The following is a 27,690-nucleotide window of genomic DNA, read 5'->3' as shown; positions in this document are numbered from 1 at the left end:
GGGCTGCAAGGAACAAAAGCGGTCAAGGGAACAATATATGTTCAGTACACATACTGACTTTATACAGTATTCCCAGCATTATTTGAATCATATTATTAAGAGCAACTGCTGGGTTACTGCCTAACTTAGTGTGGTCTTTGCTAGTTAGTTGGCTTTGCGCATACTATCATTATTGTTATGTATTCCCTTTTTAGTAAGCTGTGCTGAAATACTGCTTAACAAGGAGAGAAGCAGAGGTAGGCAATTATCAGTATTAGGACCTGACTAAAGTTTGCTGACTTCTTTAAGTTTTATGTCATGTCTTTTGTGCTGCTTATTCACATATTAGGAAATATTCAGATCTTCTATATCACGCTCTGATGTTAATGAAGTAAAAGTAGAAATTAATACAATCAAGTCAGGTAGATGCATTAAGGAATGCTGATGGTATGGATACGATCATGTGTTCATACAAAATAGGCTTTAAAAGTATCAGTGTTAACATAGCCAAAAATGAACGTGGGGAGAGAATAGTGAGTAATTCAAGGTATGTGTGTCTGCTTCTTTTCTTCTCCCCACAGTCTTATTACTCCCTGACTTCCACAGAAGATAAATATTAGTGCCTCCACTCTTTAGTTACAATCCTGAAAAACGAAATGAAACCAACAACAATGCTTAAATCACTGAAATTAAAGTCACTACTCCTAAGGAGGGTGACTATTATTTTTTTCCCAGCTTTGCTAGGGATCATTACATCATCTTATGCTATGAGCTTAAATAAATTACTGTGCACAACTGTATTTTTACTCAGGAATGGAGCCTATAGAGTACAAAGGTTTGCTTCATAAGTATAACTAGTGATTGAACTAGATCAGAAGGTCCAGAGGAGCTCAGAAAGTAGAAGGCCCATCAGTTTAGTTCCATTGCCATTATATGATATGCTCCATCTAAGAAGTCATGGCACCAAAATGGACACGTACAAAATATAAAACAAACAGATCACTCAGGATTTAATTCAGGTTTTAATCAATCAAGGCAGGAGATTAGATTTAAAGTTTCAGAAAATGAGATTTGATGAGTAAATAGACATTTCTATCAATGCCAAAGTATTCATCCTTGTATATACAAAGAGAGAAATTTCATATATATATATATATATTTATATATAAAAGAAAAAATATTTCAGAAGTATTTTATAAATAGCTAAAATCCTAGAAGAGAAAAATCTGTACTTCCTTGTATGATATGCTACATATTCAGTTTCATATATAAATGAGGAAAGAGAATTTCGTTTCTTGTTCTATTTTACATGTTCATATAAGAAAAAGTAAATACTTATTTTTTATAGGTATATTTGTCTTCTGGATTCCTGAACTGAATTCCTGGTTTGAGGAGTTCAGGATGTAAATAAGTAGGCACTTAGTACAGTGAGAGGAATTATACTAAGTCAGGTACAGAAAAATATACATGGAGTATGTAGATCAGATAATTGTACAGAACTACTGGAAGGAAAAAAACTGGCCCTTACTCCTACATAATCAGAAATCTTCAGAGCAGTGTGCTTGTTCTACTAAATAAATAATATTTGTGCTTGTAGAATCAAAGTAGGATGATAACATCTTCCTCATCCCCAGAGATGGATTTTCTTCTCCATCTCTGTTATTAGGATATGTTTGAATACTGTCACTGCTCTGGATACAAAATTAACCTTTTTTTCCAAAAGTGATTTTTTCCAACATTTTTTCTATTTAAGAAAAGCAAAACATAATTAGCACAAAACAATTAGATTTATCTCTTCGATGATGTATAAGGTGTTTGGCTGTATTGTTGAAAATGAATCCCTTGGGATGCTGTAATCTTCATAACTTCTCCATTCAGCGTATCATCTTCAATTATTGTTATCAGTCCTTCGGCAATTATTGATGGGCTTTAAAAAAAAGGGAGGGGGGGGAGGGTGCGTGAGGATGTTATTTAAGAATCTTTGAATCTTGATGTAATAGAACATGTGAAAAGGACAGGTATGGAAACTGAAGGTAAATCTGTATACCCTGAAACTTAATCTGAAATTTGAACAAATTTGTTTTCAGAAAAGCAGAAGTGGTATTACTGTTTCAGGAGAGAAATTGTCTCCTTAGTCATGACATACAACATAAGGCTGCAGCTTTACAAATCATCATTTGTTTGTTGTAGGTATCCACATCCCTGTGGATATAGAGGAGCTGCTGGAGTTTTCTCTTTTGGGGAAGTGGGCAGAAGTAACCCTTACACAATCCTCTGCAGCTCCTTGCTGATTGTTTATCTTGGTTATTGTAGCAGGGCTGACAGATTAGTGTAAGTTGAACTTTGTCACATTGGTTTGTTGTGGTGGATAGATGCAATATATCTGACATGAAAAAGGACAGGCAAAACAACACAGGTTTCCTTTGTGTAGAAGGAGATGAACAGCTGATTGTTAAGAGAGTGAGAAAGCATTCTAAAAATATCACTTTAGTCCTGTCTTGTTCATGTACTTTTTCCCTAGGTGTCTGTTTTTGGCCTTTCTTGGCAATACCCTAACGGTCTAGGTGACTGATACGACCCACCATGGTTGGTACTGTGCTTTTATGAACTTAGTCCATTTTTGTCCGTTCTTTGTTTGATGTCTGTCTTGTTTCAATTCCAGGTTTTGTGGAAACCAAACCCTGAATCTCATAAGTTTGATTAAACAAATTTATGGAACAATCCACCAAAGACTATTACAAACTAATACACTGTCTTTAACTCAGGAATTTGATTTGCAGTTTGCTGGAACTGGGAATGCATAAAGGGAACTACTGCTAAGTAGGAGATGCTCTTAAGTGTTTGATGCCTTAAGTATCTGCCATTACTCCCTTGTATATAGGATAACACATTTGATTGACTTTGGTTTGAGACAGCATTTCCCTTTTTTTACTTTAATTTTGCCTGCTGAGAATCACTTGAAAATATTAATCAGTGTGCTTGTTCTTCATTTACAAAGGTCAAAAAACATTGTATCTGACTTGACTTACTCCATGACGCCATAGAACTGCATCATATTTTTGATCTCATCTTTGTATGAGAAGTATTGTCCCATGTTCTCTTCTTTATCTATTGACTGAAGAATCGGCGTGTTGACAAATCCTGGACAAATTGTGTTGAGTCTCACACCATAGTTTTCTATGTTAGCAGCTAACTAGAAAAGAGGAAGTTAGGCATTCGTCATCAGCATTTTTAAATGGTATTGTGTATCTAATTTTTCAAAGAATAAGATTTAACAGTAAGTATATTTCAGACTTGCCAAGTTAGCAAAATTTGTTACAAATTTGTTGCAAAACAAATTGTTTTGTTTCAACATCTAAGTTTGAAGTATGCTTTTTCTAGTAATTATATTTTTATTTTCCAACATCTGTTTTGCTGGGAGAACAATTTTACGAGAAATTAACACACTTTCTTCCATATGTCTGTTTTTCCCCAAAATTTTTGTATCAATGCTCTTGACATGTCATTTACCTCCCTCACCTCAGCTGAAATAAGATTTGGCCTGTACCCCTAAAGCAGTAATGCTAAACTTTTACAGCTGTTTTATCCTCCCTGTCAAGGAAGAAATCTATCACCAAGTATATACACTGGAAAATCCCTGTGAACAGGAAAGGGGCAAGGTTTTTTTCATGATGCAGCTCAGGAACATGATGAAAGTAAGCAAAAGGTCTGGCTGGGTCCTTCCTTTGTGGTGCTACCAGTGCATGCTTGTAGCAAAGGAGAAGTCTGATCAGCAGCCAGGTATTGAATGCTGGATGAACTTTCTTAACAATTGCGTAAACCTTATGAACTATTTAGGATATATCCAAGAATAACCATAATTGTTCAAAACTAAATTCCATATATGTTAACATTTGACAGGAACCCTTTCTGGTATCATGTAAATCACATCTCATTTTCATTATATGGTAGTTTGCCCTTTTGGTTTGAGGAAAAAAAAAGTCATAGATGCTTTGTATCACACCTGTACGATGTTAGACTGGACTGCCTTTCCTGGTAAGTATAGTTTATTATTCTTTTTCTCCTCAACTGTACCATGTTCAATAGAGAGACAGCATTTCCTCTAATTTTCTTGTGACTCCTTTATTGTTGACCTTACACTGTGATGTTAAATTACATTACCATGTGAAAGTAAAACTAGAAAACCAGGTGTGAGGTTCTTTCTGTGGCTAGTATGTGATGTGCAACACTTAACCATAGTGTGCTGTTTAGCTTAATCTTAAAAAGGAGTGATTTGTGGGGAGTGTAGGGGAATCAAATTTAGATAGCTACCGAAATGATTTTTTCAGGTGCTTTATTCTGGAAATTAGGTTGGAATTCTTTTATAAGTAGACTGTATTTAAGCTTAATCTATGAAAATGTAATTCTATTTCAGTGTCTCCAAGTTATTTTCTCATTCTGTTTGTTTGATTTGACTAGAAAATTTTGGAGTCAGACTAAGATGTGCTCATATAATATCTAACACATCCCATCCTGACTCTGTCATTTTACATTTTTAGCGTGTTAAGAGTTGCTAAGAATAAATAATGGTCAACATATTTGTGTTCAATCACTTTTTGCACTCTTTAGCACCTGTTTATCATTTAAAAAAAAAAAAGTAATCAACCTGGCTTACAAATAAAGAAAACAAAATGCTAAATGACTGGGATGGAGTTATGAAAAATATTTTTTTAAAGCTTGGAAAAGAATGTATGACTTCTGGGCTCTTCCTGCTGTCCTTATATTATTTTACAATGTCTTTCTCCTGTGTTCCCTAAATCTTCATAAACTTCAAATTGTTCATAAACACGCACATGCCTTACTTATTCCATCTTTAGATTCTGTTTGTAAAAGGAGGGAACCTCCAGCACTTCAGACACTTTATTTGCTTTAAGAAAATTAGTTCCATTTATGTGACAATAGAGAGAGAGCATGAAAAACATAGCATGTCCCAAGGAGCTGCTGACTCTGTTTTCAAAAACATATACTTACTGCTATTGAGCGTGTAAATCCAATTACACCATGCTTTGTAGCACAGTACACAGGTTGGAATGCAGCAGGCATGAGTCCTTTAAAATAAAAAGGTAGCTGAGTAAGGATGTTGGGTACCTCTACTTATGATTACCTTAAACGTGTATGTAAGTTAATAATGTAAAAAATCAGTGATGGATTTATAGAGATGCAACAAAATAGACAGTTTAGTAAAAATCTTCAAATTCCATTTTGTAATCTGAAGTAAGTTGGGAAAAAGGAATGAAATAGATAAAATCACAGGAAAGCAAAAGAGAAATATTGAAAAAAAAATTGTATAGTTTAAGATAAAAGTGTAAGACAAAACAGAGGACAGGATCTGGAAGAATACACTCAAAACCAAGAATTTTAGAGCCTTGTTCAATGAATCTGGATATATGCAAATAAATACTCTGATAACTGACACGCAAACTGGACACTTGTGTTCATTTTAGGGAAGAAGGAAGTTGAGGGAAATATCAATGTCCATTTTGGCTACTGTAACTGAATTAGTATTAGAGTTGTAATACATCACTAAATAAATAAAATATCTGTCTTCAATCCCTTGATTACAGTTTTTCTCTGGGATTTTTTTTGTTTTTTTTTTGAGATCTTTTCCCCTAGCCCTAGTGCAAGAGAGAGGAATGCATATGCTGCTCAACTGACAGATGTGCAGTCAGGCAATACATCTGCCCATGAAATATCATTGTTATTTATTTGACAACGTAGTTAGTACTATAACAAAGAGTAACCACTATAACAAAAGAGTACATGCGCCTTTGCATAGTGTTTTTTGCTCAAAGAAGCAAGCATAAAGAAAATATTTCAGACAATGTGCCATCAGACGCAGTGTAAAATTTATTTTACTTACAGTACTGCTATAGTAATATTTCGTAGGTGATGGTTTTTAAGAAGAGATTTAAATGAAATAGGGAAGTAATTCTGCAATAAGTAAATGGAAAAAAACCACCAAGGACTGAATGTAGGACCTCAGTGAAGAGAGGGTATGGAGATAAGTCAGTAAACACTGTAAAAGGAAGGATTAGATGAACTCCTCAGATAGTGAGCAGAAAGAAATGAAAGCAGAGATATGGACAGGAAAGTTTCTTAAAGCATTTTTTTAGGCTGAATTAGGTAGTCTGAAAAGGGTTTCACTGTATGGTACCTCCTACAGTGGGCCCTATTCTGAAATGAAAAACCAGGATGATGCTATTTAGAAGGGGACAGGAACAAAGAATTAACAATACTCGGTAATAGCACTGCGATCTTCTATAAGGAAAAGGAGAAGCAAAATGAAAAGTGACTTTTGAGATTGTGAACCTTTGTGATGGGAGTGGCAGAGCATACACATTTCATTTACAGTATTGAAAGAAGAGCAGAGGCTTCAGTGGAAAAATAAGAACTTAATTCTAGTAAAACTGAGTTTGATGGCAAAAAGCTCATCAAGAAGAGATAGGCCATGAGTGTATATATGTATTTCTAAACACTATGCCAACACTATCCACTGTAAAATAAAAGCTGAACTGCACCACATGGATGTTCTGGTTCCACCTGAATGCTATGAATGAATGAATAACAAACTAAAGCCTGTGTAGTTAGAGGACAAAATTTGTGTTCTTGAATGTGGTATTGTAAAACCTTGATGCTGATTTTGATGCTTGCATGTTTAGTTCTAATGGAAATCAACTGGATTCATATCTAAGATACGTTTCTTATTTCATATTTTAAGTGATATAATCAAAAAAGAGTGTGACATCTCAGTGGAGATGATGGATACAATACTCAGCTATTAAGTATGGATTTGTGAGAAAAATACATATGCCAGAGACTTTTGTGAGGTCTTTGCTCTGGGATCCACTTTGTTCAAAGAAAATTACTTTCGAAGAAAGCTCTAATTACAACCCTGACAGCTTCAAGGTTTTATCTTGGTTTAAATGTTATGTTGGTGATCCAGTGAAAGCAACACTGTTAGCACCACTGTTCAGTGCTGGGAAATGAACAACTTAACCTAGTGGCTGGTTATGTCCTTAGCTTGGATTAATGTATTATTCTTCTGATTGAGAATCTGGTTTTGAAAAATGTCTTCCATGGTGTCTCCTCTGGGTTGCGATTGCAACAGACTTCTCATTCCTCTGTTTGGTGACTTCTGATTGTCATCCATCATCACCATTTTTCATGATAATTGGAAATGTTGGGGTACTCAGACATTGGAAATATTATGATATTATTATTATTTTTTTAACCCTTGAGTAGTTTTACATATTTTAAAGATGAAAACAATTCCAATATGTACTGGGAAATACAAAGGAGGAATTGAGAAGGTTATTTTGCTTGTTTGTTTTTTTTAAACCACAGTAAGGCAAGTTACTTTTTTTTTTTTTTTTCTCTTGAAAAGGAAGAGAAATAAAGTAAGGAAGGAAACAGCTCACTATAATGAACTGGGAAGAAGGTTCAAAGACAAATGTCAAAAGACAGCAGAAATAATTTGACAGGAAGAGAGGAACAAATAAATCATCGTTTGGTTAAATGAAAGCATTTAAACCAGTTCTAACTGAAATAATAATAATAATAATAATAGTAATTATTATTATTATTATTTTCTCTAAAATGGAGAACTAAGAAGAAATCAACTCACTTTCAGCCAAAGCAGTGACAATGAAGAGATAGTCCTAGCATCCTTTACAATGACAGTCCTGCCTCACTTTTGTTCCCAAGTTCAGTACTCAGTACCACAGTGTGGTTTCCAGCTCTGAGCCATTGCCCTGCCCCAGGGAGAGCTGAACCTGTATCTGTTAATGGTGTGTCCTAAGGACTGTGCTAGAAAGTGTCTTGGGATGAACTGCTGTGTGACATTGATTCTGCTCTGCCTGAGTATTTATTTTACCAGTGCATGAAAATGATTTCATAACATTCATTAGTGCATTCATTTGTTAGAACATCTGGATTCTATTTACTGCTCCCATAAATAATTATCTTATGCAAAGTGGAATGGCATCACTGAAACAGGCTGGAGAACATTATGCACAAAATAACTGTGGGGGGGGAGAGGGTGTTCAAATGGATGATGACTGAAGGTGCCCTTTGGGTTACCAAAAGCAAAACAGTGCATCAACTATATAACTGTGTTTTTGTTTGTTTGTTTATTTTTCTTCTTAGTTCTTCACAGGCTGACAGAGGGGCAGCTCGTGCCCTCATTTATATGCCTTGCTGGTAAGGTGTCAAGACCAGTCATTACCATTTCAGACATGATGCCAGGCTTCTCACTACAGCTGCTTTTTTATCAAAATCAATAGTTTTAGTTAAGTTTCATGGTCCGCATCTTTAGAGATTGTTATTGGAGATGGAGAATTGAATCAATAAGCTTCATTTGTAAGCTTTATTGAAACCATTTTCTTTCAGTTCACTGAAGAGTTTTAATGAATACAGAGTTAAGGATTTTTTTTTTCCAGGTATGCTTATCCACTGAACATGTTTCACTTTGAAATTTGAGCAAGACCCTTCCTTTGGATAAGATATATTAGCTTTTACGTGCTCTTTCTAGTCTATTTTCTTCATGAGTGCACAGTTAAGCAGCTTGGGACAAAATTGGTTTCTGTTTGATAGTATCTTTAAGTTTCAGTAATTCTTTGAGAAGTGTACTTTCTGTTTGGATGAAAATGTCACAGAGAATAAGAAACCACAGTATGTTTTCTAACAAGGCTGTTCATCTCACAAAGGCTTTGAGCTCATCAGAAAGCAGTGCTTCTACACTATGATTAAGCTCTATTCCCAGTGATACTTTAGGGAAATATGTTCATGATTAAAACATTTAAATATTCAATTAAAATATTCAAATTTTCTCTCACTAGTGTTTCATAATGTCAATACCTTGTACTATCCTAAATGTCTAAATTTTATTTATTTTAATGGAAATGGAGAAAATGCTGAAAGGTAAGCTTTGGGTCACTGACAGAATCCATTTTAAAGCAAACCAAAAGTGTGGTTCTCTGTATACTGGAAAATATTGCCAACGTAGTTTGTTTCCCATACTATATTGGGTTTGTTTTTATAAAGTATAGCTATTATTGCAACACATAGAATACTTACAAACAAATAACATCACAAAGATTTAGCCACATTTATTTAAATTAAATGTCTTTCCAAACCACATTACGGAAATCTCCTTTGTTACCCTGAGGCAAAAGTCTGAATAAACAGTATGGAATACACTTACAACATCCTCTGAGGGTCAAAGCCATGTGTGAAGAAGCAAATATATGTAAGTAGGAAAATGATCTAGGGGCATGATGGTCCTACAGAGTGAAGAGAAAATTGATTAAAGGGGTTCATGTAATACCCTATACTTAAGAGTATGGTGGGATACAAGATCATGTTCACTATGTCAGTTGTGCTACTGTGATCTGTGCCAAAATCAAGGAGACATAGAAAGCCTAGCAAAAATTGTAAGCTGTGTCATTTCTAGGAAATTTTGTAACAGTGAACTGAAGTTTCTAGGGAATAGTTTCTAAATTTTCTAATCTCATTCCTGTGGATTCTGCTCAGCATTCTCATTATTTACATAAGGGAGGAAACAGAAGCTCAGTCGGGATGCTGAACTGAAGGCTTCAGTTGTACTGCCATTTATACCTTTACTCCACTGCACTACATCATCGTGATAAAGTCTTGCCTTTACTCAAAATGATATGAACCATATGCTTAGCTTTGTTCTTGTGAGATATATATATAGGATCAGATCCTTAAAAAAAATCTCTTTGTGAGGAAAGACTTTATGTATTTCCTTTGGCTGAAGCTTTCTACAGGTGGAGGACAAACTCTCTGCTTGTTGGAACCTGTATGCCTGAAGCTGAATCAAATCACTGATAGGGTTGTACAAAAGAGCTATGCAGATCCACTGCGCATTGAACAACCTCTCATAAAAATCTAGTGTATTCATAAGCTAAATATTTTAGTAGGTTTTAAGCTCTCTATACTTTGATTTTTTTGTGGAGTCCAGAAAGATACAAAATCAGTTTTACAGAATACCTTCTTAAAGGTATGAAAGCTATCAAAACAAATGTGCATACGCACATATGAATTCCCTTTTCCCTTTATTTACTAAAAGTGTATAGGTACCAGCCACCAAGTGATAAGAGACAGTACTAAAGTTAGTCAAGTAAATAATTTCAGGAGTTAAATTTAGTATTGTATGCTTTTCCTGTCGCTTATAACTTCTCTGTTAAAGAAAATGAAAATTAATGTAAGTAGTTTCCTACAGAAGGAGTTTTAGAACAGTTTACTTTTTAAATCTGGAATCAAGTTTACCACAATATATTCAAAAACCTGCTGCTGTTGGCATTCTCTTTTGGCAGTAAAATACAAATTTTCCTATGATCTTAGAGTTTTACTGGAACTACTTCCTCTTAATCTGGATGTATAAATCCCAGAGAATTAAGAAAGCTTCATAGCTTTGAGGAGCAGTGGGTTAGGAGTTGAGTGTTCCACGTGCTTATGTATTTCCTTCCCTTTCATATTTAGTCCTGTCTTGCTGAGACACTAAAGAAAGAAAGATTCAATACAGGAAAGGAATGGTGGGTGCTCTGGCTTTCCCCCACTGTGAGTATCCTTGTCATAGGAAGCATTTAAGTAGGCCCAGGGGTGTTCTTTGAAAATATAAAACAGTAAAGCTAGATTCTGTCTCTAGTTCAATCATCGGAGAACTTACCATTGTTAAGAACTTGAAACTAATTACTGTGTGAAGCAAATCTTATTCTTACTGAACATTACATAAGCACTGCATATAACTCTACATGCTGCTCAACAAGACGCAAGAATGCTTGCTGTCTGCAGAGCATATCTGATATAATCTTATAGAGAAATTGTATGGGAGGGGGATCAAAACCATTTGAGAGTTTAATGATCAACAGAAGCTAGCTCTGAGAAAACACTTGCAGGGAATATTAAACAAGCCCATGGCAGCTTGCCTTTTTTATAAGGGGTGAACTGTGGGACTTAGACCTTCAGACTGTAAAGGAGAGTTAGCACAGACAGTAAAATAAATAAAACTATAAAAAGTAAGTGTATGTCAGCTTTTATAATGTGGCTTTCCTTATGTCTTTGGAAATGGTTACTACACAGAAGCCTTGTAAAAGCAAACAAAGCAAAGGACACTTTGTTTTTGACAGATAACCACAATCATTAGAGCATAACATTAATTAAGTAAATAAATGCATATTTTAATAATTAAAATAACATGAGCTGTTACCAAACAAAGAAAAACTAGCTGTTAGATCATAAAAGCAAAACAATTTTTACTCAGTTCAGAACAGTTAGAACAGGAATCAAGCTGCTCGCTACCTTTGCCCTTTCTTAAGCACTCCACGGGCATCAGCACTTCTGTGAAAATGTTTAATCTTTTACTTGTGTTGATGAACTCATTTAGTGCAATAGCATTTTCCTTCAGGCTAATTTACTCCCAGTACAATGTCAATTTTAGCCAATGAGAAAAACATGCTGGCTTCAGTAGGTAATGTGTCAGGCAGTATTGCAAGTGCTGACTTAAAAGGACATGGAGACTTTTACTGAAGTACCCCTCACCCATAAGGGGCACGTGTATGTATTAAGTCAGATCCTCATATGATAAGAGATCCTCAAGATTTATCTCCATAGGGTGAACTGGATTTCTCATTGCAAAGCCCAGGCTTACAATAGCATTTAACAGTACTCAGGACACTCACACCTATTCTGCACTTATCCCCATTCACAATCAAGACCTGGGGCCACTGCTGTCTTACTGGATTTCACTATTAGAGCACATAGGAATACCCTGGAAAAAAATACTATTATTTGGTATCCTTCATGGACACAAAAGAAAGCAGTGACAATCCAAAGATAAGCCAGCATATGCGTTATATTTCCCAGATGTCATGACAGTAGCAAGAAAGAAGGCAAGCATTTCCGCACATGCTTTTTGAGGAAGGGTATCAGGGGACATATCGTTCTATATTTATCATTTCCCATTTGGTTGTGCTTTTTTGCAGTGAGCATGGCAACATCAAGCCTACTTGCAGGAAAGGGTGTACAATTTTGCTTCACAACTCAGCAGCAATAACCCTGACTGACTTAGAAGCCATATATTTCTATTTCTGTGCCAATAAATTGAAATATAGTTATAGCATAAATAAATAGTTGAGCAAAGAACATGTCAACTTAAGCTCAGTGAAATATGAATGTTAATTTTATGGCTTCTCAAGCAGAGGTGGCTCACCTCTGAGAGGGCTTGGAGCATAGGTATAGTGGTATTTGACAATCTTCATTAATAGATAGATGCAGCCTAATCTTAAATAGTGTCACAGCTGGGCCCCTATGGAGGTGAGCAGAGGGCCTGCTACTGCTTCCTCACTTTCTGTGAAAAAGCTTATATGATTTTCCATATTTGGTGCCTGATGTTTTATAATATCAAAAATAATCAGATTTAAAGTAACCTGAATTAAGGTTAGGTCTTCACATTAGATTATGTTTCACACTGTGGAGCGCATACTGTTGTAACTCAGCAATGTTACTAAATAGTGTGGAATAAGCATAACAAATTGAGGCTAGTTAGGTTTTGCTCAGTGTGGTACTACTGAAACCTGAAAAAAAACTCTGATGCTGTATTTACATCATGCTCAATATTATTAAATATGAGACTGATATATTAGGAAAATTACTGAATATTTTAAAGCAAATTAAAGTTATGTTCCTTCGATATTACTTCTGTTACTATGTTGAAAACCGGCTCAAAATGAGAATAAACAGGGAAGAGCCATAGGAAAGAAGAAAAAGTGTGAGCGATCAGTATGATTCATTGATTTTAGAAACAAATCAGTGAGGAGAAAGTGTTTATATACAAAATATTCTCACCTGCTAAGGATGAGATATTAATGATTACTCCTCCATCACCTCCATTTCCTTTTCTCATATATTCTAGGCCAAGGTAGGTTCCTCTAATCACAGATGTCTGACATAAGGAGAAAAAGGATAATTTTATTCAAAATATGTTTCTTAAAATATGTTTCTTTTGTGCTCCTAAAAACAGTCTTGCTTTAGTTGTGATGCTTAGAGCCTGTATTACTTTACTTGAGATTTTAATTTTACTTTGAAGATTATAAACAAAAGATATTCCACGGTAATGCAGCTCAGTAACTTCAAAAGTACAATTGCAATGAATAGAAATAATTATTATTTCTTAATTATTTTTCTCATAAAGATATCAATAATAAAACTAAATAGTTGCAGCCTGAAATAAACACTGTGAAGGACATGAAATCCACACTAATTTATAAATGAAACGCATACTTTCTCTATAAGGAGTGGATGAACTGATCCAAGTCCCAGCATTTTTATTGAGATGAACTCTTTGTTACAGAAAATGTAAAGACTGAATTTGAAGATGTTGCTAATACTGATGGCCCCATTTGACTCAGGGCATGAGAAACTTGCACTTTATAGGATGTGATCCTAATAGAAGTTGTGAGATCTATTTCTGGTCCTAAAATTTGTATTTTCTGACTGAAGTTACATCATTTTTACCATTTCTCTCAAAAGAAGGTAAGCCCAAACAGACAAATACAGGTAAGGTTAAAAAAAATAAATATTCTAAGAGACGTGAAAGAAGGTGTTGGTATATTTGCAGCATGTAATTTTATTTTATTTTATAAGAAAGATCTTTGAGGAAGAAGATCATGTTGAGACCTGTATAATCTTGATTGCTTAAGATCTGTTTTAGAACCCTACTGCTGGGATTCATCCCACCGAACTTAAGACATTTAAACAGATTCCTAAATGTATGCTGAGCCTGAGGTTATCAGCCTCCTAACCCAGAGGAAGTCTGTCTCCCAGAAGGTAAGTTGCTTTACCATAGACTTTAAGAATTGCTAATAGAAAGTTATGGTGATGCTTCTAGTGGAAGATAGTATATTTAGTGCAATATTGCTGCATTTACTTTAGTGAAATGTTGCTGCAAGTTTCATAAATATTAATTGTTTGTATAATTTTCTTAGATTTCTGCTGAAACATTTCATATTTGGTTTACAATTTCTACCTAAAATTAAAAAAAAAAATCATTTAATCATTTTTATATTTCTAGAAATATTTAAGTTTTTAAACAAGAACTCAATTTATATTTTATTTGTGTCTAACGCTATTTATTTGACCCAGACAAACTAAGATGCTCAACAAATGAAGTGGCCCTACAAATCTGTCCACATCTGCACATAGTCAATTCCCTGAGGGTTCTGTTAGGGAGAGGACCAAGGAAGATTTGCAGAACTATGAATCACGGAGGAGGAAATGTCCCAAAGTAATAAAACACAGTGTGTTTAAAAAATAAAAAAAAAAAAAAAAGGAAAATTTTAAGACATGTATTGCATCTCATTTTTACTAGCTGGTGTTTTTAGACGTATATGTTATAAAACATAAGAATCTTAATTCAAGTCTTTTTGCCTTCTACAAGAAATATGCTTGTTGTTTTAACTGGAATCATATTTGTAAGACTGCGTGTCTTACTGTTATTGCTTTTTCAGTGTCTGAGTTACATGAATAAACTGCACATTTACAGAGATAAAAGAACTTGAAATGTCGTTATCAAGTTTGCTTTGTAATACTGAACGAGCTTTTTTATATTTTCTATAGTTGTATTTTGTGGTATTATAAATATGTTTTCAACATACCATTTTCCTGCAATAACATAAAAATCACAATATTGGAATATTTCAAAAGTCTGAAATAATGTTTTAAATTTTTTAAATTAAAACTTCCCATAAAAAGCTTTTTGTTTTATGTTTTTCTTCTGGAAAGTTTTGACACTAGAAGCATTTTGCTTATTATCAAAATAATGTTATTTATTAAACACTTAGTAGTAGTCTCGCAGTGTTTAATGTTGATGGCCACATCTAAATTTCAAAGGATGTATTGAAAAACAAGATAATTTATGCCTAGTACCACTGCTGTAAGGTACTTTTACTCTGAAGATAAACTCAATGGCAGCTCAACTGAAATTAGACTTGGTATTAAAGATGGGTGATGAGTTTATATATATATATGTATATATATATATACACATACATACGTATGATACGCTCTACACTAGACATTTTAGAAAAGCAAGGGTTAATGCTGTCTCTGGAGAGCAGGTGCAGGTCCTATCATGCCCTGCAGCAGTGGCTCAGCCTGCTGAACAGAAAAGGAGAATTCCATTTAGGATGATTAGAGGAAATAAATCAGTTGGAGAAGGAAGTAGCTTGGGGCTCCTTGAGGATTTTTCTATTCCTCCAGCTTTCTAATTGAAAGAGATAATAGAGCAAGATGAGTCCTTGGCCAAACCACAATTAGAAGACAGGCAAAAAGTGGGTAGCTTGATGCTTCTATCAAAATCATAGTACTGAAAAAATCCATCTTTGCAAGTGTGCAAATTGCAGCCTAAGGCTTCCTTTTGTATGAAATGTGACTTTGGTTTCCGATGTTGGAATCAGAATATTTTGGCTGAATTCTAGAAGAAAGTTTATCAACTATTACTTTACTATAACATGAAATTCACAACAGAAAGTAAGACAAAGAATGATGTGTTTTGTGCGCCGCATTTTCCTGGTTTTGGGAATGTGATGGAAGAATGTCTGCTACCTACTTTTCAATAAACTAAAATAAATGGAAGGTGTTTTCAGGTGGTGGAATTCTCTGTGTATATAAGAATAGTAACTTAATCCTATGCTCGTAACCAATAACAATTTTTAGTTTGTCTCTTATAATTAGAAATTCTGGGAAACTTAACACTTAAAATGTCCTAATTAAAAAAAAAAAAAAAAGCACAACATCTTATGTGGCAAAGATATATGCTGTGAGGATTAACTTCATAGAAGAAAGACTTGCATTTTAACATAGAATTTTTTTACAGTTCCTTAGTTTACAACTGCACCCAGCTGGATGTTCTCCATAAACATGTCAAGAACAAAGAGTAGGGAATTAGCCAAATTTACAATTAAATGCAGGAAAAGTAAAAATAAGGACAGCCGGCTCTCGCCTAGCTTGTTTGCTCCTGGCTGCTAAAAACTGGTAGAACATCTAAATGGTTGTTCTTATAGCTGTTGAAAAAAAAATGACAAAAACAAACCTGTGATCTCAGTGATACTGCTGTTTGTTTTCTTATCAAAATATAATGTTTTACTCTAACAAATAAAGAAGACAACCTATCAAGGTGTACTGCAGGTCTGAGCGTGCTCTCAAGGGAGGCAATTTTGCTCTATACCTGCCAGTAGAAGCCTTAGGATTCTTTTCAGTTAATCTTAATGTCTCCTAATATTAGCTTCTGGAAAACTCAGATTTGCATTAGAGGAGATCAGACATTCTGAAGCATAGACTGATAAAACTAAAACTCAGTATCTCACAGCATGGTAAATTTTGAAAAGTAATTGTGAGAATGCTCAAAACATTTGCAGTTGCTATTGGAAGCATCCTATCAGTAATCAGCAACTTACGTAACAAATTGTTTGGCAATTTATGTATCAGTGTCAAAATCAGAAACAAAAATCTGAGGCTCTTGACAAGTCTATGTATCCCACAGCTGTATGGCTTTAATTCTTGCTCTAAAAGAAAGCATGTATTGAAACTGATTCTAGTCAGACTGCTAGTCTTCGGTAGAGCTCTAATTCAGTTTGTTTGGCTCTGTGAATCTGCCTACCCAGTGTTGTACAATGTTCTTGTATTCCAGTATAACACCTGTAAGTTGATTTTCATACTCTGTATTTCATTTTACCACTTAGCTGGATCTATAAGTAACAATAATAAAAGTATTTTCTTTTATAGTGGTGGCTTCCAGAATATCTTTAATCATCATCATTTGCAAATGGCAATTCTTTTGGAAGTGATTTAGTGCATTTTTTTTTTTTTTAGTGTTTCAACACTGATGTAGTTTCTTATAATATTAAATAAGGTTTCCCTTGTCACCTATAGTCTGATACTTCTGTTTTCTCCTTAATGACGGCAATATCTTATGCTGGGAAATTATTTTTGCATTCATTCGCTGCTGAAGATGACGACTGTTGACAAGGTGACAAATATGACTTCCTTTGAGAAAACGAAATGGTAATCAGTCCTAATATTTAATGTAGGTTTCTGAGCTAAAGGAGCCCAGGCCTTTGTGCTAGGGATACTGCACATAAAATGAATGAAAGAGCCATTGACTCACAGTTTCATAACCCATGGAAAATGTTAGCAGTTTTCTTGTAGGTCAGGGAGGTGGGACTGATTTTATCGTAGATTTTCTAGGAGGCAGATGGGTTGTAGTAAACATGCAAGTCCCTTGGCACTCCTAATAGTTTGCTTGCTATATGAAATGAAATTGTAGGGTCTTGAGTTTGAGTTTCTGCCTCAAACTGTGGAAAGCAAGAAGTCCTAGAGAGGGAGAGGCAAAAGGAAGGGGTAGTAGATTTTGTTCCTTTTCTAGAATTCAGTAGCTGTTTCACTGCATGGGAGAGAAATACTACATTTAAGATTTTTATTATGTAGTTTTTCTTTGCCTTTTTCCCCAAATGTTCCTCAGGGACAGAGGAATAATATTGCATTTTAAGTAGCTAGGCTTAAGTACTCCTTATTTCAAAGAATGTGTCTTTCATTGTATTTCAACATTGAGTACTGTAAACATGTATTAAAAATTAACCTATGAAGTTAATTGGCCTACTGTGCAATTAAGGTAAATCTGTGCTTCCTAAGACAATATGGACAATAGAAATTATTATGCTTACAGTTGTTTTCTTTAATGTACTTAGAGTATTGATCCTCACTCCATCAATTTTAAGATGATTGTTACTTCTCACTTTTTGGTGTTCATATCTCTGCCTAGGCATGTAGTCCTGTTTCTAGCATCAAATTATGCTGAAGGAATAAGCGACTAAGCCACTGAACAACAGAGTTGGAGTATTTCTTGTTGCCTTAGAATGTAAGCTTGACAAACTAGTTACCCATGCCATTTACTCATCTACAGACAGCACTGTGTTTTGTTTTTGTTTTGTTTCAGAAGGCTTCACTTTGAGCAGTTATGTTAGTAGCATTAAGAAACAACACTTGCTTGTCTGTACTGTGGGGCCGGGTTGTAATTCCCAGCTGCTGAATCCAGCCATATGTCCTGGTCATATTATTTTGGGATGAAAGCTCATCCCTTGTCATCTCTCCCGGTACACTGGGAAGGGAAAGCAAGGTATATGAACCTTGCTGTGTACACCCTCCAAAGCAAGGTGAAGGTTATAGCACACGCCCAAGAGATCCCTTATCTGGCTTGCACAAGGGAATGGCCTTGCAATGATCACCAAGTATTTGTCCCCAAAATCAATAAAATGAATCACTTCTGAAGTTTGCCTACTTACCCTTAAGGTTGCTGTTGAGATGCTAATTGGCCTTTTGAGGAATAGTTCCTTATTGATGAACACATCAATTGATTTTGCAAGGTTTGCTAGTTGCTGGAAATTTTACTTCACCATGAACTGTATTAGACTGAGCCACACATTCATGCCTCTCCTAATGTACTTCATCATTTGCACATGAAACTTAACTACCTCCTTACGACCCAGGAAATGAGCAGTGCAAATGGTGTAAGCAAGGGAGTAAGACAACTCTCGTTACTTAATTTATTTATCAGAGCAAATGATAGCTAGCTACTCAAATCTTTGGGGATATAAATTCTAAAATTTGGCTAGCATTTCAACATTTCCCTAAATCTCTTCCTGTGACCATCCTCAAAGACCTTCTAGATGTTAATAAACCTCTTCACAGGCAGTTCTTACCCCTCTACCCATACTTCCACAGTATATGAGGAAAAAAAAGTTTGGTTTGCCTTAAGAACACTTTAGTCACAAATTTCTGATAACTGACTTTGGACATTTCGTATTTATGCTAACATATTTTGTAAGTATATTTTTCCTTTTTTTTTTTTTTTTTCATTTTACTGGTGTTACCATTACAATGCAGACAAGGGATTAAGTAAGAACAACAATTCCACTACACAGTTTACCTCAAACTATTTTTTTCTGAATCCTGAATTGAGGTAGCATGCCAACTTTCCCACTTTCTTCTACTTTTGCCTAAAACCATATCTTCTCTTATTTTATTAAGATTGAGGAAATAATACGTTTTAAATGTCTTTTAAAATTGTGAACTGTCCCTGAAACAATTTTCAGAACTTTTTATTACAATACAATATTATTACATCGTTTTTGCTTTACAGCATAAAGAAAAAAATACACCACAACAACAACAACAAACTACCTCACAATTCTTTTCCTGTGAAAGTAGATAAACAAGTTAATATTAAGATACATAAAAACTAAACAGGTATTCACCTACATGTTAATTAATAGTGCTTTCCTAGCAGAATGCTTTAGAGATTTTTAGAGGCTTATACATTTGATCTTTATGGACCAAATTTGTATATCATAAATGCATATAACCTTTGGAGATCAGTATTAAATTTCTCTTTAAAAAATATTGACATTTAATTGTTAAGTTATTCCAAAATAAATTAGATGAAGCTATGATGCTGAGCAGGGCAACACTTTAATAACTGGATCCTGTGTGTTCTTTTTTGGTGTAAGAAAGAAAATAACATGGTCAAAACTGTATGTAAAATGCTCCTGCACTTTGAATTCAGGTAATATTTATGATGTAAGGTTATGTGATTCACTGTATAGTGTGACCTATGTCAGTCTTCAGAAACCTCTACTATGAGCATAAAAAGAGACCCTCAAGTTAATTTTGGGATTCTGTTAGTATAAAATGTACTAAATACATTTGTAAAGAGAAAAGATACTGTAATTATAGCAGCCACTATCTGTTCCAGAAAGCATAGAACCTCAGGACAAGAAAGCCTTTCAGAACATCTTGTGCTTAACTAACATGGGTTTAAAGCTCATCAAAATTTGGGCACTTTCTTTTTTTTTTTTTTTTTTCTCTCTCATTTAGGTGAAAAGAAGGGGGAAAGTCAGACTATAAAATATCTGGATTTCTTAGGCATAAGTTCTTGTGAAGCTGAATGGAAGAAATACTCCTTTTGTCATTCTGGATGACTGTAGGTAGTTCTTGTGAAGCTGAATGGAAGAAACACTGTTTTTGTCATTCTGGATGACTGTAGGTAGGACTCTTGATAAGAATGTGTGTTCTTATGTCTCATTCCTTTCTGTGTATGGGTATTTTTATGTGATGGACTGTTGAAACAACACTGGTAATATCCACTTACGGTGGAATTAATGTGGGTATCATAGTTGAATCAATGTCTCAAGCTGATTTTGATCAAGTCAACACTACCAGCCTTGGAGCTTTCTGGTGGGGAATGTATGGCATTCCAGCAATGCCATACTAAAAGTGTTAATAGAAATATTAATAAAGTAATGAAAAGGTGGATATTGTTTAGGACAAAATATAGCGAGGATCTGGAAAGCACTGTAAGAAAAATCTTTCTAGTGATTGATATTCTTTTTTTTCTTTCCCATCTTTATCAAGCTGTCGTTTCCTTCATAGGAATCTGTAATGGATACAAGCAGGGATTGTGTTTTATCTCCTCTTTTTCCTTCTGTAGCGTGTCCCATTCTTTAAATGTGCTCTTCATTTCTGTTCCTCATGCTTTCTCAAGCAGTGCTCTCAGGAAACTTACTTGCCCTCCTTTAAAAAAAAGTTCCTGAAGACCAACCGGTTCTGTGAACTGTTTTAGCCATAAAGAACACACCCCGTATGTGTTTGCTCTGATTTATCTTGCTCTGTACTGCTCTACTTTTGTACTTTGTACTTTAAACTGGGGCAGGGAATATTTGTTGTACAAATATATAAATAATATCAGCAAGACAAAGATTGGCAAGTAGAGGTTTTTTCCCCTTTAAAAAAATCAAAAAAAAAAAAAATCTGTCAAATGTTTGCATAATGTGTATCAAACTGTGTGCCTATTGAGGTTATTCTTGTTTTTAGAGATAATGCAAAGGATGCTTAAATGCCCTATGCGGGGGAAATAGAGACGTTCTTAAATTGCATTTTTCGTACATATTTTTTTCCTTTCTCTACCAGAAGCAAAACATATTTTATGGAACTGGTCAACATAGCATATTGCATGCAGCAGCTGTTATTGTTCCGTGTTACAGTTAATAAGTAAGAAGCATGAAATGTTTATATCTTGGTTCATGGAAATTACAGTAACTAGATAGAAATGCCCTATGGAAATAAGCTAGGTAGTTGGCTCAAGGTTAGGTAGTTAAAGAATATTCAAATCAAAAGAATAATTACGATATTTGGATCTTAATGTGTCCTTAAGTTAACCCACATGGCTGTGCTTTTACTTGGATTGATCATTTTAAATGTACTTGTTCTAGTCACCTGCATAAATTGATGCATTTATTCAACGTTCAGCTACGAATTAAATCAGTAGGACACCTATAGTGAACTAACCCAAACAATCATGTATAAATTACAATATCCTCCCCCTACCTCCCACATTTGCAAATTTGTTTGGACATCAGTCTATAAGTTAAGATATTTACCTGGGCATTAAATATCTTCAAGATTTGTCGACCACAGATACCTTCATTTTTTGAGCTAAATTTATATGTGAATCACAGACAAATGAATTTCTCACGTTGGCTTCAATTTTTTTTGGGTTGTGACTAACTATGTGCAAGCACATTTGACAAGTGGCTGGCTGCCTACAGTAAATTATATCTTATATTAACTTCAGGCAAGAAATAAAAAGGAAGAAGTAATCTAGAACTTGAATTCTTTCAAATTCAAAGGATCTCTGACAATATGTATTGATGTTGCATATAACTGATGATGTCACACTCCTATAGGTTCACAATATGAAATATCCTGTTGTTTAATTTGTCAGAATATTTCAGAAATGAAAGAGAGAGGAAAAAATATGTATAGTTACATCTTAAGGAAGATATAAAGGAAAGACAAAGGAAAATGAACATAATAAAAATAATCATTTCTCTTATTGTGCCTTCCAAGAATAAGCAAATTTGACCTTGGATAGATTTAAAAGGTAAAGAAAAATATTGCTATGTCTATAACTTTTTTTTTTTTTTTTCTAATATGGATTTTTCCATTATTTTTCTAGAGCTTGTCTCATATACATCTTGTGTTACTTGTCCTGGGCTTTTTTGATTGTCTGTTAGTTTTCAGAGAGAGAGAATTCGAAGACTCAGGTACCTTTGTCCATAAAACTTTTGACAAAACCAAGCTTTTAGTTTTCATATCCTGAGCTATCCTGCTTGTCTGACAAATTCCAAATGACTGATTGGACTCAAACTCCAAACAGTACTCTTCCAAGCTTTCTTTTACTAGTGTCTTTGCAGATCAAGATTGTAATGCTTTTAAGCACGGCCATAGGATTAACTTGCTGAATCACCATCCAATTAGAACTTCGTAGGTGGTAGAACACAAGCTGGCCAGAATTTTATTAACCTAGAAATTTCTTCTTTCTTTTGGAGCTTAGGTCTCCTAACTGTGTAGCCTAAATTTAAAAAACAAACAATCAAACAAACAAACAAAAAAACTGAGATAGTTATTGAGATCTCCCCTCATGAGAGGAATAAGATTTTACCATAGGGTTAGCCAGATACCAGATAACGTCAAAGAACCAGTAGCAGTCTGCTTGAAAATAAATTTTACACATTCATTGAATGTATCTGGTTTTATCAAATGCTCTTAAGTGGTGTGCTTCAATTAGTGATGATGGTAAAATAGCCTATATTAAAAACTCAAGCTGTATGCTTGCCTCAGTGGTGAAGAAAATGTAGGAGCTCTTGGCTGAACAAGTTTTCTTGTAGTACCAACAGATGGCAACTTATTCTCTAATGCAGTCCAGCTGACTCTAAAATGGGACTAAAATATTCTAAAACATTCATGTAAACAGACTGGCCTCATGTAGGTGTAGCTCTACTGTGTTGGGCACCAAATTATTACACCTATGTGGGATTTCATTGGGCTTCACAAGAAGGAGAATGTTGTCTGGTGTTAGCCTGAGTAACTGTGCCATACATCTTGGATAGACAACATAAAGGACCCACCAGACAGACATTTGTTTGTTTGTACATATGCAGTTAGATGATTATTATTTGAACAGCTGTGCTTGCCAGACTAATAATCCATGTTTTGTCACGTGGCATGATCTGTATAAGCCAAGAAGTGTTAAGTGTATTCCAGCATCAATTACTAAAGTGTGACTATGTGAAAAGAGATAATGCTTACCAAGTTAATTTGTATAGTGCTTTCCCAGTCCTTCTCATTGTTCACTCCAGCATTATTAACCACAATATCCAGCCTTCCAAAATGTTCAATTACTTTTTTGAAAGCACCTATAGTAAAATCCAAAGTTAAAATTTCCTAGCACTTATGGAAAATAAGACACAGAAATACGTGTATTCATTAAATATAAAAATACAGCATATACTTACAATGCTTTATTAATCCATCAAAATGTTTCAGCTGTTTTCTTAATCACTAATGAGCAACACAGAATTACATGTTTTATCTAACCATTCACCAATATTAAACATATTCAGGAAAACTGAAGGAATTAAGATACCACACTAAGCTTTTCATTCTGTTTTATAATGCCTAACAACATGAGCAAATGAAAGTTCTTAGCACCCATACATTTTGTATTAGATTGGATGTTTGGCATCCTAATTATATAAATTAAGCACTTACATCTTGAGTTTGATGTAGTTAATAAATTCCAGATCTGGCTCCATTTATTTTAAATATAAAATAAAAGCTTCATAGGTTCAGAACCATTTTCTGGTCTGAGTCTGAATTTAACTTATTTTAAGAATGCAGTACTTATCCAGTGATATAACTAATATGAATCTTTCAAGTAAAAACAATTCATCACAGTTCTTGATTAAATTTATCCATTTATGAAAAAGTTTTTATACATCAGGTAACTTTAATAACATCTCACAAATTCAGATCTTCTTCTGTTGATGAAAATAATGACCTGTCTTCCAAAGAATTTAAAAATAAAGAACTGGGAAACTTCCACAGTGACACTGTGTTCTCCCAGGTGACAGTGTTTGAACTAAGATAAAAGATGTGTATGGAAAAATACAATGATGTCATAGTGATGAGCAAATGCATCTAGTCTGGCCCTGCTCTGACAGAACAGTTGGATGAGATGACCTCCAGATGTTCTTTCCAGACTAAGTTTTTCCATGACTGCAGACCTTATCTGAAATACATATATAGCTTTTTTGTTCTTTCCTCCAGATATTCCTCATCGCTAAATATTTTTCATTATGCAAAACACTCCTCCTCCACTATATTGTTTTAAAAAACATAAGTTGGTGACTGATTTGAAACCCAGAGTATTTCAGGTATAGTGAAATTATGCTCAGCAGGCCTTAATGAAACTACTTCACCAAAAGGTGATCCCAGGATCCTCTGAATTCTCTGGTATTTCTTCTTTCGCTATTAGTGTGTCAATCAAGTCAATCAGGGGTATAGCAGTAGCTCTGAGAGATCTAGCTAGCTTTTTTTGTTTTGTTTTGGTTTGTTTTTTTTGATATTTGCAGGGGTTTACAAAAGCACCAGATGTACTGTTACAAGCTTATATTTCCCTGAATCACGCAGATCCATCACTGTCATCATATTGACATCAGAACAAGAGCTGGGCAGTAGCTGGGAAAGGTTTTATTTGTCCAACTACCCTTATTGTACAGATTTTCTAATGTTCTTCTGTAACAGAATATTTTAATATTTTAAAGCATCTCTTTTTGGCTTTCTGCCTTTCGGGGATTTGTTATGTTTATTGCTGTCTCATTCTCTGATCCCTTAACTCTTCAATCATCCTTCCTCATCTTCCCAGTGCATGAGCAAGGTCAACTAAAAACTTAGCTTAGGAACAGAATTGAGTACTTTAGCTTAGTTTCAATTAATACAATAAATGCAATTTGAGTACTTGATTAGTTTCCAAATTTTGCAAAATGGCTCTCCTATTCACTTTTAAGCCTTTTTGAAATAGCTTATTTCATCAACTCTACTCTTAGGAGAATCTTCTGCTTTCAAAAACACCAGAGATAGCAGTACTTCTGCCAAATGATCTGCATTAACTATTAAATTCACACATTGACTTGACTAATTGTAGTTTTCTAGCTTGCACCTTAAGAAAATAGCAAAGTGTTTTTCAGCTGTTTGCATATCTATGTTAAAATAAAGAATGATTATGAAATTTAATATATTTCTGGTAGAAGTTTACCTGGCTACAATAGTCCATCTGTTACCTTCCCAAAGAAAAGAAGATTCTCACTACAAATTCTTAAGAATCTTATCACCCACACATCTTTCTAAACTGATTTTTTGTTCTTCACTTTTTGAATATAGAATAATTCTGTTTACACTGCAGACTAGTTGTCTTATGAAATCATATAAAATAAAAGCAGATGATAATGCAGAACATTGATCATTACAATGAAGAAGAGGATCCATTTTAATGGAGAGGTAAGAAAAACAGTGGAAAGTAAGCCTAAATACCAGTCATAAGTGAGCTTCCTAAGTTTTCAGGGAAAGCAAAATTCAGTGTATAGTAACTTTTAAAAAGTGGAACAAGATTGAAGATTTTTTGGGGGGAATATGTGAGAGTGCCAACAGAGAAAAAAGCACAGGCAAGAATTGAATATGGATAAAGCAGCTGCTTTTCTACCCATAAGCAATATATACCTACAGATATTAGTTCTAATGCTGTGACTTGTTTCATATTGAAAGACTTAAACTAAGAAAACTTATGACATTGTAAAAAGCAAGCATAGGACTCAATGCATCCACTAAACACATGAAATTCTAGAAGTGAAATTAGGTTTATTAATCAGCAGTTTGCAATTGCAAGTGAGGAAAGAGAAGAGATGACAAAGCAGTAAAAAACAGAAGCCCTACAGCATTTGCAGTTGTGATGGCAAATTTCTGCTAAGCAACCTGCAACGGGAAAAATGCAATATCAGAGAAGCATAAGCAGCTTCTTGCTCTTGCTCCTTGCCATCACTCCAGTCTTATTCTGATCATTCTTTTCCTGATAACTTAGTTGCAAATCCTCCCCCACTGACCCATCCTTCTCCCTCCAGTTCCCAGGGCTCAGCCCTTAGGCCCTGCACTAGCCTGGCACTAAAATGAGGAGGAAATGTGGGAAGTGGGAGAGAGAAAGCATGCTGGGGTAACAGCCATACTGCAGCACATGCTATTCCTACCCCTAAGATGCTTATTTTTGCTCCTGAGTTACTCCTCCCACTTGAAGAAAAAGTTAGTAATGAACCTAGCTGATAAACAAACAAAAAAGTTTGCTGATCAGAGCAGATCTCACGTTTAAAGTCCAGTATCTCCCATGCAAAACACTGGAATTAGGCATAATCACGCTAGCTTGGAGCTGGGAACAATATTGCTGAGTTCCGGACTATCCGCAATGCTTTGTGAAAGAGGAATGGATATGCTTCGTCACTACCGTTGAGAAAGCAGCGAGTGAAGTGTAGTGCAAGTAGAACTAACAACACTCGCATCTAGCCTGACACAAATGAATCTGGGGAAAGGGTACTAACAACAGCTATGTCAAAATTTGAAAGTGACTCACTACCTGTGAATGTAACCTAAGAATGAAACTTTAATGAAGTGTTGTGGTGACTATGAGATGTTGTGAAGGGTATGTCAAAATTACAAACTATTCCAAGATGTCAGTGAGGAGCAGGATTTATTCACTGAGAACATGAATGGCAATCACATGTGAAGGAAGCTCCTTGCCATGCCCTGCATCTGCAAAACATATGCAAAACTTTATCGATCCTTATCCAACCCCACACTAAAGCAGCGTGCCATCTACTGCCAACTGTTCTTTCGGCACAGCAGCAGACGTTGAAGGCAAGCATGCTGTACAGAAAGAGCACTGCAACCTGGAGGAGATTTATTACTCCTGTGATGAGAGAATGCAGCTTGGAGTCTGTACTGAAGCCTCATAAAAAGCAAGTCCGTGCTTTAAAGTTTATGTATATTACTCATAAAATAACAACTATCTTCTGCAGAGGCTTTCATGCAAAAATGTCACACAGTGCTCAATGGAAATGATTTCTCTGGCTTTTCTTTACGATGTGCCAAGTAACACAGTGAAATACGCGCGCGCTGGCAGTCATATTTCACATCTGCAGGTTCAGAAACAAATCCTTTTTGAGTCACTGTCAGGAGCGATTGGGAGTAGGCTGTCCTGCAGCACCCATAATTGCGCACCTATAGGTGCAGCAGCCCGGGCTCCCTCGGCGCGCTGAGCCGGAGCGCAGCGCTGACGCTTGGCCCTTTACCTTTCAGCTGCTCGGGGTCCGTAACGTCGCACTGGATGAACACCGTTCTCTGCGCCTCGAACTGCTCGTCCAGGGCCTCCTTGCTCTCCTGCCCGGCCTCGAGGTTGCGGTCCAGCAGCGCTACCTGCCCGGGGACGGAGGGAGGGAAGGGAAGGAGCGGGGCTGAGGGGAGCCCCGCCGAGGCTCGGGGGCTGCCGGTGCCCGTGACGGGGGCGCTGCCCGGGGCTTACCTTGGCTCCCTTGCCCAGCAGCGCCTGGACGAACGCCCTGCCGATGCCCTGCGCCCCGCCGGTGACCAGCGCCACCTTGCCATTGACGTGCATGGCGCTGCCGGCCCGTCCCTCCCGGCCGGCGCACAGGAGGC

At 35.6% G+C, this 27,690-nt stretch overlaps 1 protein-coding gene and 1 long non-coding RNA gene across 4 annotated transcripts; one reads left to right on the top strand and one right to left on the bottom strand.

The window, feature by feature from the left end:
• Window positions 1-982: 982 nt before the first annotated feature.
• Window positions 983-27,690, bottom strand: HPGD (15-hydroxyprostaglandin dehydrogenase). Of its 3 annotated transcripts, XM_083835380.1 has the most exons (7): window positions 27,557-27,690; window positions 27,327-27,450; window positions 23,242-23,348; window positions 12,886-12,982; window positions 4,990-5,066; window positions 3,009-3,172; window positions 983-1,906 (listed from the first exon to the last, which is right to left on the bottom strand). In XM_083835380.1, the coding sequence occupies exons 1-7, from the start codon at window positions 27,647-27,649 to the stop codon at window positions 1,768-1,770; spliced, it is 801 nt and encodes a 266-aa protein (XP_083691506.1). In that variant the 5' UTR covers window positions 27,650-27,690; the 3' UTR covers window positions 983-1,767. The 3 variants fall into 3 exon arrangements, with proteins under 3 accessions (XP_083691506.1, XP_083691507.1, XP_083691508.1); XM_083835381.1 differs by lacking the exons at window positions 12,886-12,982; window positions 23,242-23,348; XM_083835382.1 differs by lacking the exons at window positions 983-1,906; window positions 3,009-3,172; window positions 4,990-5,066 and adding an exon at window positions 5,074-9,299.
• LOC310899220 lies at window positions 12,990-19,671 on the top strand. The gene is made up of 2 exons (XR_014584086.1): window positions 12,990-13,866; window positions 14,182-19,671. It is a non-coding gene; the product is annotated as an uncharacterized lncRNA (long non-coding RNA).

Source organism: Anser anser (assembly GCF_964211835.1).
Source record: "Anser anser genome assembly, chromosome: 4".
NCBI classification, from domain to species: domain Eukaryota; kingdom Metazoa; phylum Chordata; class Aves; order Anseriformes; family Anatidae; genus Anser; species Anser anser.
Note: the sequence above shows the minus strand (reverse complement) of the source record. Positions and strands in the feature narration are given on the sequence as shown.